Source organism: Bombus fervidus, chromosome 3 (assembly GCF_041682495.2).
Source record: "Bombus fervidus isolate BK054 chromosome 3, iyBomFerv1, whole genome shotgun sequence".
Classification (NCBI taxonomy): domain Eukaryota; kingdom Metazoa; phylum Arthropoda; class Insecta; order Hymenoptera; family Apidae; genus Bombus; species Bombus fervidus.
Window position 1 is genome coordinate 10,151,775 of NC_091519.1, and position 13,651 is coordinate 10,165,425.

The 13,651-nt window shown below is 34.0% G+C and overlaps 3 protein-coding genes across 4 annotated transcripts in view; 1 reads left to right on the forward strand and 2 right to left on the reverse strand.

The window, feature by feature from the left end:
• Dscam3 (Down syndrome cell adhesion molecule 3) overlaps positions 1-4,224 on the reverse strand; it is a 317,202-nt gene extending 312,978 nt beyond the window's left edge. The window contains exon 1 of the mRNA XM_072000043.1: positions 4,126-4,224. The gene's annotated coding sequence lies outside the window, so the exon portion shown is untranslated. The remainder of the gene's footprint in view (positions 1-4,125) is intronic.
• LOC139985564 (clavesin-2) overlaps positions 1-13,651 on the forward strand; it is a 347,454-nt gene that overhangs the window by 284,709 nt on the left and 49,094 nt on the right. The window lies entirely within an intron of this gene.
• Positions 9,771-13,627, reverse strand: LOC139985555 (solute carrier family 12 member 8). 2 transcript variants are annotated; one of them, XM_072000077.1, is made up of 10 exons: positions 12,911-13,627; positions 12,673-12,853; positions 12,447-12,592; positions 12,159-12,390; positions 11,869-12,070; positions 11,558-11,792; positions 11,159-11,479; positions 10,923-11,084; positions 10,675-10,853; positions 9,771-10,599 (listed from the first exon to the last, which is right to left on the reverse strand). In XM_072000077.1, the coding sequence occupies exons 1-10, from the start codon at positions 13,106-13,108 to the stop codon at positions 10,440-10,442; spliced, it is 2,016 nt and encodes a 671-aa protein (XP_071856178.1). In that variant the 5' UTR covers positions 13,109-13,627; the 3' UTR covers positions 9,771-10,439. The 2 variants fall into 2 exon arrangements, with proteins under 2 accessions (XP_071856178.1, XP_071856179.1); XM_072000078.1 differs by lacking the exons at positions 12,159-12,390; positions 12,447-12,592.

Genomic DNA, 13,651 nt, shown 5'->3' on the forward strand with positions numbered 1-13,651 from the left:
ATGAGAAAATATCCTCTTTAAAATTAAAATCGAGATCAATATTCATCGTGAAATTATCTAGCCTATTTTTTTTTAATTTGGGAATTCATAACATTTATTTTTCTATTCTTTTGGGTTTTTGTTTTAAGTTTGTTCATCCATTAACCCCTCAAACATTTTCTCTTCAAACCCTGTTGTTTCGTAATTTTTTATCTTTGAATGTTTTATATGTTTCGTATCGTTTGGAACTATGAAACGTTTCAAGATTTTTTATCCCTTTTCTCTTATTGGAAACAATTTTTTTCTTGATCGTTGTACGTTTAAGAGATCTTTTGTCTACCTTAAAATATTAGAATTATGCTCTATAAATTATTATCTACGAATAAACAATATCTTCTTAATACTTTCATACATTCCTTAGCATATAGCGAAAAAAAATGTGTAGCGTTAGTTAAAAAGATAATTATCACGATATTAAATGTTTTATGCTAAAAAGTACAGCCGTAGGATCTTAAGAATATTTACTACAAAAGAAAACAAGGAATCTTTTTCAGACTCTAATTAACTAGACTCGAAAAACTGAGAAAAAAACTGTAGACTGTGAAGTAGAATTTAAACAAATTCTATCGCTGGAAACTTCGAATGATTTTCCCTTGATGGAAGATTAAGAGACGAGTACATTTCCATTTTATGGAATATTTTACTGGATCCCGTTCATACAGGATACGACGGATCAATAATTCAGAAATTCCAGCTTAGCGAGCTCCCAGCATAGGGAGAATGGTTTTTGGAACTTCTCGTAAAAAAAGATAAAAAAAAAAATACGTATACCGGGACCATTTTTATTTCGAGCTATAAGAAGTTTATTCGCGGCGTAGCATCCCATAAAATGCTCGTAAACCGTCACGTACAGGCGTAAAAGGTATTTCAAATTTTTTTTACTTCCCAAGTATCGTATACGACTGATTGCAGTGTTTAAACTTCCATGGAAGTTACGTAAAAATTGTTTCCCTGCCTAGAATGTATGTTACTACCACTGAATTTCCAAACCGGAATAAAACCTGCAATATTTATATCGCATCGATACTTGCACGATATATGCATAGTAGCTACAAAAGTATTTAAAGTATACCACTGTATTTATTACAGCCTTTACGTACGTAAAAACGTTAGTTAGTAAACTGATCAGACTACTAATGAGACTACTAATGTCATATAGTAGTCTCATTTGGTAGTCTCATATGACTAAAAAAATTGGATACTATAAAAATGAAATACTTCAGAGGATAATTCAAATCATATTGTTATTTTGTCTCGGAGTAGCAATATCGTTTAATAATAAATAAACTCCGAGCAAAACAATGTCGCCGCTACGTACAACCGTCAAACCAAGACGTATTTGAATTTTCCGGCTCTCCCCCGACCAGTATAAATAATCGGACGCGATCGTAAGGAGTTCAGTATCTATCAGTTATCAACGAATTATCAGCGATCTTATTAGTGATTTACACTGTATTAATTTATTTATTATTTTAAATATACTTGACGGTTTTCAACAGTGAGTTGTCTCGTTATTCGAACAAACCAATCATCCTCTACAGTGACCAACAAACCTCTACATGCAGAACCTGGGATAATAAAGATTACGTGTTTCTTATGCACATAATAATAATACTTTTTCCACAGCCATTGTAGCTATCTCGATAGTGGACTACAACCCCCATAGGATTAAAGTACAAAGTCTTCTACTCTTTCTCGATCGATATAAATCAATATCTGAGAAAAACTTCATTCAAATCAACTTGATGTATATTACATTATGAAGCTGGATATTTTCATACAATAGAAACTCGATTTGACTTTCAACCACTCGTTCGTAGCGACAATTATCGGAGAATTCATGAAAATGTTAAATATCTTCTCGCAGAGAGCTCGTTCACGGTCGAGTTTCAAATTGAAAAGAAGTCGATTCTCGAATGGAGGCGTGATTTCATCGTATTTTTTTCTTCTTTTTTTCTACCACCCCTCGTATCCTCCCTTTTCCACGAGAGCCTCAAACGATTACCACGTACTGCGAATTTTCACGCGAGAGACAGCCTCTTGAAAACAGTTCAGTTGACCTATTTCCTTCGTTCCAAATGACAGATTGGAATCAAACTTTTCTCCGGGAAATTCTCGCCAAAAATAGTGCACGCTGACGTTACCGGATGAAGATCGATGATATGAAACTGCCGCTGAAGATTTTCCTACTAAACTCGTGCTATCCTCATGACACTAATTGACTCGTATTTATCATAAAAAGAACAACCGATGAGTAATATTTTACTTCTCTAAATTGATTGTTTACAGTCGCATTGCAACAATATATCAGCATATTATATATTTTTGAAGTTATCTTTTATAGAAAAGAAACGAACTCTAAAGTATCATCTGGCTTGATAATAAAATATGTTTCAGTATAAGACGAGATAATTGATAATAACTTTTTAATTACATGCAATGGCTCGTAAAAACTGTGTGTGTAGAAAACATTTCGAAATTTCGCACAGTCCAAATAAAATAATATTTTCATATGATATGATATTGAAATATTTTTCCTAGTCACCGTGTATCACACAACGAAGATTTCACGACAAAATTTCGGGATTCTGTAACACTTAATATCGTTAAGGTAACGGTGGAACGACGTCTGGATTCTCGATATCGACGCCTTGACCCTGAACAGCCACTGAACTTCATAACTTTGCAGCAACTTCCCGAAAAGTTTTCTCGTAAGAATAAAAAGTGACAGGGATGTGCATAAACAGGATGAACTTGTACTTTCCACGTTGAAAGTGTATTCGATGGTTTCGTGTAGAAGTTTTAACTTTAAATGGACCAAGTGCAGAATGAGTTTCTTAGCGTTCTTGTTTCAGATTTATGAAAACTACTCGCTGAAACGAATGATATTCACTTTTCGTTTAATACAATCTTCTTTACTCTACTTAACCCCTCTAGTTAATCCTGATATTCTACTTCATTTTAATTAAAAGCAAAATTAAGAAACGGACGAAATTAATTAGTCACCAAAATATGAGAAAGATGTCTTGTGAATGAAAAAAAAATCTACAAACGGAATAACGAGTCGATAATATAATTTCGACAGTCCAAAAACAGGATAATAAATCAGAAAACAGCTGACAAATGAATGAATAAATAAAGTAAGAGAATCAGGCGAAGTTTAAGAAGAACGCACGAAATGCACGTGGTAAATCTGCGCCGATTAAACAACCCTTATATCGCTATGTATTCTATAAGAATTCTGATATTATAATAACAATAATGTTATCCCGCAATCGTAATAACAACAATTTATGCGTTGATTTTTCTCAAAAGTCAACGATCCAATTTTTACATTAAAAATTCTCAACTAACACGAATGAATCGACCAACGATCCAACAATTAAACGTTCACATACGGACTTGAAGCAGATACACCCACGTTCCAACCAATTATTCACTGTTCCCAGCCGGAACGTGCATCTTGACTCACTCTGCACTCGACGAATCAGTTTCGTCATCAGGCAAACCGGAACACATATCGGGAACGAACGTAGTAGGCATCGGTGAAATTCGCAGTTCGAAGGCTGCTTTAACGAGCAGCTCGTTAAACGCGAGGCAAGCTCGCACGTAAGCCCACGACCACGTGTCCTCCGAACAGATTCTACGCGTTCCACCATTCATTACCTTCTTTACCCATATCAACTCACCAATCACTCTCACGACTGCGAAAAAAGCAAAAATCCAGAAATCCCAACCAGAGCTAAACCACCTGGATAATATCATTTAGAAACTGACCAAACTTTTCCCTGCAACTGTTCGAGGGATAGGAAACCTTTCTCCGAAATACGACAGTGTATCCAAAATGAGAATGCCACCATTCACTCTCACAAGTCCAAAAAACAGAAATCGTTTCGCCTACACCTAACACTTAGCTCATACGTGTGTACTGAGAAACGATCAAACTTGTCAAACTTTTGCCAAATTTTATAACAACATGTCCGAAATTAAAGTGCGACGATGGTGATGAGAATGACCGATGAACGTGTTAAAAGGCCGAGCCGTTTTGAACAAAATTAAAAAGGTGTGAAGCAAAAGATTTCTCACCCCCCGCAGCAGCCAGGCCTCGCAGCTTCCGCTGGAGCTCCGACCGTAAACACACGTCGGTGGTTGATCGCGTACTGAAGTTTCCACCGCGGATCCGACATCCGACTAGGATCCCACACCGGCGAACACCGGCAACCCCCGCCTCCCCTTGCCCCACCGTGCGTCCTCTGCGCCCCACCAGACACCCCGCTCGACGCTCGGCGTCGACGAACAACCACCCTTTTTAACCCTCCCGCCTAGCCGCCACTCGAAACCGTCACCCGACGTCACCGTACGCCTCCACCTACGGTACCATCCCCCTATCCATCCTGTCGACCTGACACCTAGTCGCCCGACAGAAGCCGCCGGACGAGATGAAGTAGTTTCTTCTTATCTCAAGAGGATACGCGGGGGTAGGGTGCTCTGATCGTACCGGGTTGTGGTGGTGTGCGCCGGATGAGAAAGAATTGGATGGGTCGTGGCGTGCTGACTTTTGTTTTTAAAGATAAAGGTTGGCTCTCTTCGGATTTTTGGAGGAAGATTCGAAGATTCGAAGATTCGAAGAGAAGTTAAGGTAGATACACGAGGGTTTAATGGTACGCAGACGAGTGCGAGGCTCGGATTGTACAATGGTATTGCAGTGGGTCTTGTTTGCAAGGTTGCTTATGCTTGAAGTTTTCTTCATCTAACAGGTTTGAAAGAAGGTATATGGGGCGAAGTATACGGGGCGTGATGATTGAAACGTAAGTGGCATGTAGTAGCTTGCAAACGATTGGGTGATCGTAGTTGGAAGTTATGTTGGAATATGTCGAATGAGAGAAAATTGCATGGGCTGCAGCTGTAGTTACAGTGCTGAATTTTCTTTTTAAAGATAAGGGTTGGCTGTTTTCAAATTCTTGGAGGAAAATTGGGAAATTCGAAGAAAAAAAAAGGGATATACGAGGGTTTAATGATACGTAGGTGAATACAATGACTGCTTTCGTTCGAAAGGTTGGTTATGCTTGAAGTTTTCGAGGATTTTTTGTATATTTGGAGGATCTAACAGGTTTGAAAGAAAGTATATGAGGCGAAGTATATGGGGCAGAATGATTGAAACGTAAGTGGCATGTAGTAGCTTGCAAACGATTGGGTGATCGTAATTGGAAGTTATGTTTGAATATGTCGGGTGAGAGAGCATTGTATGGGCTGCAGCTGTAGTTACAGTGCTGAATTTTCTTTTTAAAGATAAGGATTGGCTGTTTTCAAATTCTTGGAGTTCTTGAAAGAAAATTGGAAAATTCGAAGAAAAAACACGGGATATACGAGGGTTTAATGATACGTAGGTGAATACGAAGATTGCTTTCGTTCGAAAGATTGGTTATGCTTGAAGTTTTCGAGGATTTAGAGGATCTAACAGATTTGCAGGAAGATGAAGTATATCGGGTGTAATGATTGAATCGCAAGTGTTATGTAGTAGCTTTCGAAACGATTGTATGATCGTACAAGTTACGCTGCAATATATTGGGGGAGAAAAAATTCAATGAGTTGCAACGTGCTGGGCCTTGTTTATTGCCAAAGCGTTGATTATGGTTGAAGTTTATTGGGATTTGTTGAGATATTTAGAAGATTTGAAAGATTTGAAGAAGGGCAAAATATTTTCGGTATGATGATTGAATCATTGATTATGTCATGGTACGGATTGTGCAAAGGAGAATTGGATGTATTATATTATGCTGGGCTTTGTCTTTCAAGATAAGTTAGTTCTCCAAAAACTTTTGTGGAAAATTTGACAAATTCGAAGACAGAGGAGGTATATGGCAGTCGAATAATAGGTGAGTGTGAGGGGATCGTACGATTGTATAAGTTGTGATGAAATATACTGGATGAGAGAAAGTTGAATGAGTTGTAGGATTTTGTTTTTGGAAATAAGAGTTCTTTTCAAACTTTTGAGAGGAAATTTGGAAGATCCAAAGAAAGGCGGGGTTGAACGATAAATGAGCGTAAGTGTAGGAGTTGCATTATACGATTCTATAAATTGTAAGAAAATTCTGTACTTGTAAGAAAACATTCGATCGGTTGCATTATTTCTTCTACTTTTAAAGATAGTTTTTAAGACAAATTTTTCGAGAAATTTGGAAGATTCGAAGAAAAATGGGCTATGTAGTGATTGGACGATAGGTGGAATGTGAGATGTATAATATACCGTGTGTGTGTGTGTGATAAACGAAGCTTCTATATAAACTACCATGTTATTATTCGAATGCTGCTTGTTTTTGTTCAATTACGTTAAGCTCCTCACCTATTTGCACGTCAAATATGTAGATTTTTCGTTCGATTAATTCTTTTGCAACTTCGAATAAGAATCAAACGAGATATATAGAATATCAGCAAACAAAGTACGCTAAAAACTAAACGTTGACCTATGTCTTCGAATAATTCCAACTATCAAAAATTAAAAAAGAAAACATGTAAAATATTTAAATACACTAAAACAGTTTATCATTTTAGAGAGACTATTGAAGCAGTACGTTTCAAAATCAAATAAAAGTTATAACCTTTAGGAAGATTCCTATATACTGTTATAATTTTTCTAATATTATTAAACTCTATCGAGATTTACGGTTTCATGATAAATGGAACTACATATCCTATTTTAAAAGCTATGCTTTATAACTATGTTAAATAATAATATTATGCGATACTATAATACTATAAAATTTTTTCCTCTAAAAGTTTGTTTTCAATACTAACGTGCACGATCGTCTCGGTTCTAGAAGAAACGAGAGAAATGAAATAAAAGAATATATGACAGTAACTTGAAATTGAAAAACAGTAACTTGAGAAATATATCTTTCTTGAAGGTACTGTAATTTTTTAAATTTGATTCTAGCGATACGCATTTATAAAAAGATTGGAAACCTTCCATTCATACTATTATTATATTATTATTATATATTGAAAGAAAGGTCTATCACGGAGAGATTAAATCAATCCCAAGAAGAACAATTTTTTTTGCTGTTACGCTTAAAAGATTCCTATTCTCTCAGAATCGAGATATTCGCAATTCAATCACAAGTCCAAGATAGATATCTAAAGATGAAAAGTATTGTCAGGGTGAGATAGCTCCAGGAGATGATCCACAAATCGTTGAACCTTGGATTAAAAATTTTTGAAAAGCGGTTTTTCAATGGAGAAGGGAATCAGATCTCCCCGAGAAAGTCAACGGTTTTCACCGGTTGCAGATTTGCCAGAGTCCCAGGTCGGTGGAAACTTTTTACTTCAGCAAAAGGCTTCCTGTTTCTGCAACTTGTTAAGAACTCGCCCTTTCGCTTTTCCACCAGCACTCGAATAAAACGACCCGTTTATGTGAACCTTGCCCTCTCAATGTATACGCAATGTCCCTTTTGAATAAATTTCCGGTAATACTTCTCGAGCAGAGGAATATCATACGCGTCGTGTCGTAATACAAGTTTTTCCTATGTGCACACGATCAAAAATGTCTTGTATAATGTGTGAAAAGAGTCCAAATTTACCGTAATTATGATCCATTTATCTTGCTACGAGGAAATGTCGCAATAAGCCGGTTTCACCGTAGAAGAATAACCTAATGTTTCTTTGGAGAGACTGAAATTGCGATCGAAGTAAAAAATATTGAGATATTTATTAGATTATATCCATAAGTTTTTATTTATGGTCCTTGAGAAAAGTGTAGGAAATCATTTTTTATATAATATCTATTTAATCAAGGATGTATGTATTATTTTGTCCTGATATCCTTCGCGAATGAATTAAGTAACTCAATTACCCTATCACTTTAAACTTTAAACTTCGTACGTTGTCTTTTTATAAGAATATCAATTTCAATATATATATTGAATGTATGTATTTTTATATTCTTTGAATTATTTATTGATTACTCGTAAAACCGTTCTTCAGATATTGCAATAATTAATACTCCAGCACAAGTTAATAGTTTAAAGTTGAGTGCACCTAATGTAGTTTCTAATCTTCAACGAAGAAACCTAGACAAATGCTAATTGTGATAAAATGTAATGTTATACGTGTTTAAACATTGTCCTAAACATTCAGTAGCTTTACAAAACATAACTAGTGCAATATTAAAGAATTGTACCAGTTAAGGATTAAATGCTTTACACCTTCAACAATACTTAGAAAATTAATAACACTACATAATATTTTCAATGGTCAAAATCAGTTATTAGAAATACAGGTTCACATAGTGTTACTAATTATCTCGCATTCTGACGCCGTGGAGGATTTTAACACAACCACCTAAGAGGCTGCCGTGCGGAGGAGGGTTAACCATCGCGGTTGGCCGCGAGATCACCACCAACCTCCTAGCTTCCGAAGCTCTCGCCGCGAGTTTAACCGGTTGTCGGTACTTACTGAATCTGGAGCGATTAATAGCCCGATGTACATGCGCAAGCATAAGTGAAACATAATCCCTGGCCAGAGGATGCTCATGAATAAACAATAAAGTGTGAATTACACTCGTAATTTGAAAACGATCGATCAGATTAAACTGGACGATTTTTATAAAATTACGGTAAAAGATATACTACACGATATTAATTGATGAATATCATGCGAGGAGGGAGCGATTATTCTATCCCTTCTTTTGTCAAGAAATATTTGATTAATTTATTTTAATATTCTACATGAATATTATATTATATGATATATTATTAAAGCAATTTTATCTGGAATTTGAATATCTAATGATAATATAAAAATAGACTTGATTTGGTTTTAAAATGGTAAAAATGATAAAAATGTTGAAAATGTATTTTACAGACTTACGTATGACGTATATCACCACAAGAGAAGGTAGCATAAAGTCGTTTCGGTGTACTGTAGTAGTTGTATATATATACAGTAGAACGCGAACGTAAACTCTGAAAATGTTAGAAGATAAAATTGTTTATAAATAAATCCTATTTGCAAGTTTGAGTATTGTTGACAATATCAAGATTTTTACCTGTTTGTGCAGAAATAAACTGTAGATGCAATTCATATTTTCAGTTTGAAAATTTTCACACGCGAGATCATTACATCGTCAAACTATAGATCACGAATGAACAAGTTTAGGGACGAATATAGAAACTATATTCGCGTATAATATGACGCGTACTGACTCTAATACTATGAAAAGATAAAGTAATAAATAATTAAGAATACACATTTTATATTTAATTAAGTAAAATTACACAAATAATTAGCACAAGATAATCAAACACCCTACTCAAACTTTCGAACACTTCTATTTTTGCAAGCACAATGCAAGTCAATTCAATGTCAAGCCGGAAGTCCATTTTAATTAAAATTTAATAAGTAGTGGAATTCAAACAATTATTTCTAGTAAATACTGTTTTATTTCGTTTATATGTGGTCAAATATATTAATATAATTTTATATACAACAATATAATGCCAAAAAAATTTGTAAATATAATGTAATTTGCAAAATATAAAATCCCGCCAATATTAATTGTATACGTGCAATGGATTAGAGTAGTACGTTTACAAAAATTTAAAATTAACATTTTATTTTTCATTTCAATTTCTTTAAACCCAAACTATTTTATAATTCAATAATACAATACTATGTTCTTTGCATATCATATCCATTTAAAAAAGAGAAAATGGGACAAAAAATAAAGATTCATATTTTGATTATTGATCTATATGTATGTATATTTTATTAGTAACATACTTATTTATGTAGCGACATTTATAAAAATGTTAAATAGCATATAAATATGTTATCACTACATATTTACAAAGTATTTAGTATAAATGATTTGATATCCAGCATCGTTTTCTTCATACCTTCATATGATACATAAAATATTATGATTTTATTCCAAATTATAAAGACTATAAAGAATAAATAATCTCACGTCACAAGAAATAGTTCCTAAAATAATTCACTGAATATATGGACCCTCCATTTCAGAAATGCTTCTGGCAGTATTGCATTTCAACTGTTTAATGTACATACATCGAGTAAACTGATATAAATAGTCCTTTTACTCAGTTGCTCGGAATGGCATATTTTGTGCTTGTTCCTTATTCGATTACTAGTGCTGTTAAGGCTATCACGTGACATTTTTATAAAAAATTCCTTGTATTTAAGATATGAAATGTTCTTAATTCCTAGCTAGACTAGTTTTGTGCGGTCAATAACGTTGCAGGTGTTAAAGCAACGCTTCTCTTTCCGTTTCGTTCTATTTTAAAATGTGACGATAATATGATTCTTATACAATTCCTTTTTCAAATGACTCATGTCCAATTTCCACTGAATACTTTTCCCTAAAATCCTGCTAGGTGCAATATCTAGTCAACATTGACATATTGCCCTGTGACTGTGGCTGTTTGATGGTATCTTCTTCTTCCAGCAAAGTCTTCATTTTCCTCGTTTAATTGAGCCGAACAAGTTTCTACACCAGGATGCACAGGTGTAACCACAATTTGTTCGTAATCATAAACTTTTCTTCTGAAATTTGTAAACAATACCTCTTTTATTATTATGGTTTCGCCAAAAGAATATTACAGTAGTGTTAAAAATTACCCCATTATTCTCAATAGCGACGTTTTCAGCCATTTAAGCAATTTAAATTCGGATGAAACACCTGGTTTAACTGCAGGATTAGCATGACCAATATAACTCCAAACAAGGAAAACGACAACAATATTGGCAATAGCATAACCCCAATGAACAAGAAACATGATGAATAATTTTATAAGACACTGTAAAAGAAATTCACGTTATAATTATACTTAAATCATTAGTTTGAAGACGTATAAAAAAAGATTTACCCCTAATAATGAAAACCATCTATTACACAAAGGACTATACCAATTTCCCAGTTTATTATGGATATGAATTTTTCGTTCTGAATTATCCGTACTGCTAGCATTTTCATCGATACTTGGAGAAGAATCTATATACATATTATTTTCAGAAAGGCTAGGATTTCTCTGAAAATGATAAATACAATATTTTCTATTTTGTTCTTCGTACAATAATTAATGAAACATTTACCTGTACTTACGATAAGATTTTTATGTCGTATTCGTTCAGGAAATAAGTTATCGAGATCATTATCGATATCGGTTATTGAATTATTTCTACTTGCAGAGTCATAATCGTGATCAAACGTCGGAGACTGTGTTCGAAATCTTTGTTCACGAGACAGTTGAATATCGAATGTTTGTGCAAGGGCGAAATATGCATAATCCAAGCACGCATATGTCAAGAGAAAAGGCATAGTAACAATTGGCGCAAGTGTGTTAATTTGACCGGTAATAATGAAAGTCAATGTGACGATGGCAACGACTAACATTGCATACACGGGTACCTTGTTTGGTCCTTTCTAAAATGTAATAATTATTTTATGGTTATAACCACACGTGACAATAGAAGAAATGTATAATTGTAAAATCATGCTCACCCCTCTTTGCAAACAACTGATTCCTGGTATTACGTTTTGACTAGCGATAGATTGAAGAACTCGAGGTGTACCATACATTGCACCCAAACAACTGCTAAATGATGACACATAAAGACCTGCCAATAGCAATACTGAAATCGCTGATACTGTTGATGCAATCATAAAGTTCGTAAGTAGTGCCTTTCGAGTACAAGTTGCCGCGAGAAATAATGAGAAACATAAATACAAAAAGGTTCTGAAATTAAATACAGAATTATGATTAAGTTCTTGCAATAGGTATGACACACTTAATTTTAAATTATGATTTTTACCCAGTCCCTACAGCTGCCAATGTTCCATTAGGAATATCAGTAGATGGATGTTTTAAATCTCCACTCATATTAATACCAGCTAAAACGCCAGTTACTGTGGGAAAGAATACACCAAAAACTGTAAACCAATTATATCCATCTTGATAGTTGGTAAAAGTATTATTTTTTAAATTTCCTGATAACCATCCTTCAAAACCTGCCTCTATAATATATTCATACAACATATATACAAAATTATACACTTGTTAGAAGTTTCAATAAAAATATGAACTATAGACCATTTCTCTTACCAACATTCACATGAGTAAAACTTCCAACCATAAAGTCTACACCAGCAAGCAATAGAATTAATAATAGAATAAATTGGAGTTTTATGACCCACTTGACACCAGCAATATTAATAACAGATAACAAGATAACAGCAGTACAAGCAAAACCACGTTCTGCCCATGTAGATTCTAAACCCACAAGACCAGCCATAGATTCTCCAAACCCTAGAACATTTAGAGCACAGCCCACCGCCTACAAAAGGTTTTAAAGTAATGTTCTAAATATTATTGTTATACAAATTGTCCCACCTGTCCAAAACAATATAGTAATCCAATAGATCCACCAAATCTTGATCCTAACACATGTGATAGTAAAAAGTAAACTCCACCACTCTCTACACGACATCTTTCACATATTCCCACAGCAGATAATACAGTCACTAATGCGATACATACTAAAATAATGATGAAATATTAAAATTCTTCAAATGTTCAAATCTAATCATTACTGATATATAAATACAATTGTTATTACCTGTACACAAAATTATTAAAACAGCATTAAGAACACCAGCTTGGCCTACTATCCACCCAGATCTCAAAAAGACAATAACTCCAAAAATATTAATTAGACAAGACGTAAAAACTCCATCCCAAGTTCCAAATAATACAGGTTGAGAAATGAAAAAGTTTGATTTCCACCAAGGATCAGCACTCTGAAAGGCAGGAAGTTTAAGAATATAATGATAAATACTCTTATCTTAACCACTTACATATTCTTGCGCAAACAATTCATTTGCTCCGGTTTGATACATTTCAGGACCAAGTTCTTCATATTCTCTATTATGTCTTTGTGCTTCATTATTTCTTTGAGACTCTACATTATTATGCAATCCATATCTAGACCAATCGATATCCCTATTATTTGTGGTATCTCCATTTGACAATTGATTTCTTTCGTTTGACTCCATATCTTCTTTTATACAAATAAAATATTTATTTTATATAACAATTACTTATGTTTAACAGTTGAATCAGTCTTCTTGTCTTCGATCAATTCCGATTTTCTGAAGATTTTAGATAATAAACTGATAAGCACATAAAAAGTCTTTCCCTAAGAATCATGTTTACGTTATTCGTTAAAATACATTTTATTTAATGCCTTGAAAGGACAATTTTTAACAACCGATCTAACTTGAATAATATAAACATCGAATTATTTTATTGTCATAACGAAAACGTCAAATGTACTTAGTGTTTACTGACGATTTTTATTAAAATAGGTTAGAGCTCGATTTAGGAGCTTTAAACAAAACGATAGTTATCATAGGCCTTCACAATAACGTAGTAATTTAATACATTCATCTTTTCAAATTTATCAACCTCTTATGTTAGTTTTGTCTCTTCAAATATATCACCAATATATACTGGTGACGTGTTGTTCCACGATAAAACGACCATTTTTTATCTTTCTAACGGTATCAACTATAAATATATACCATAGTGATTAGTTC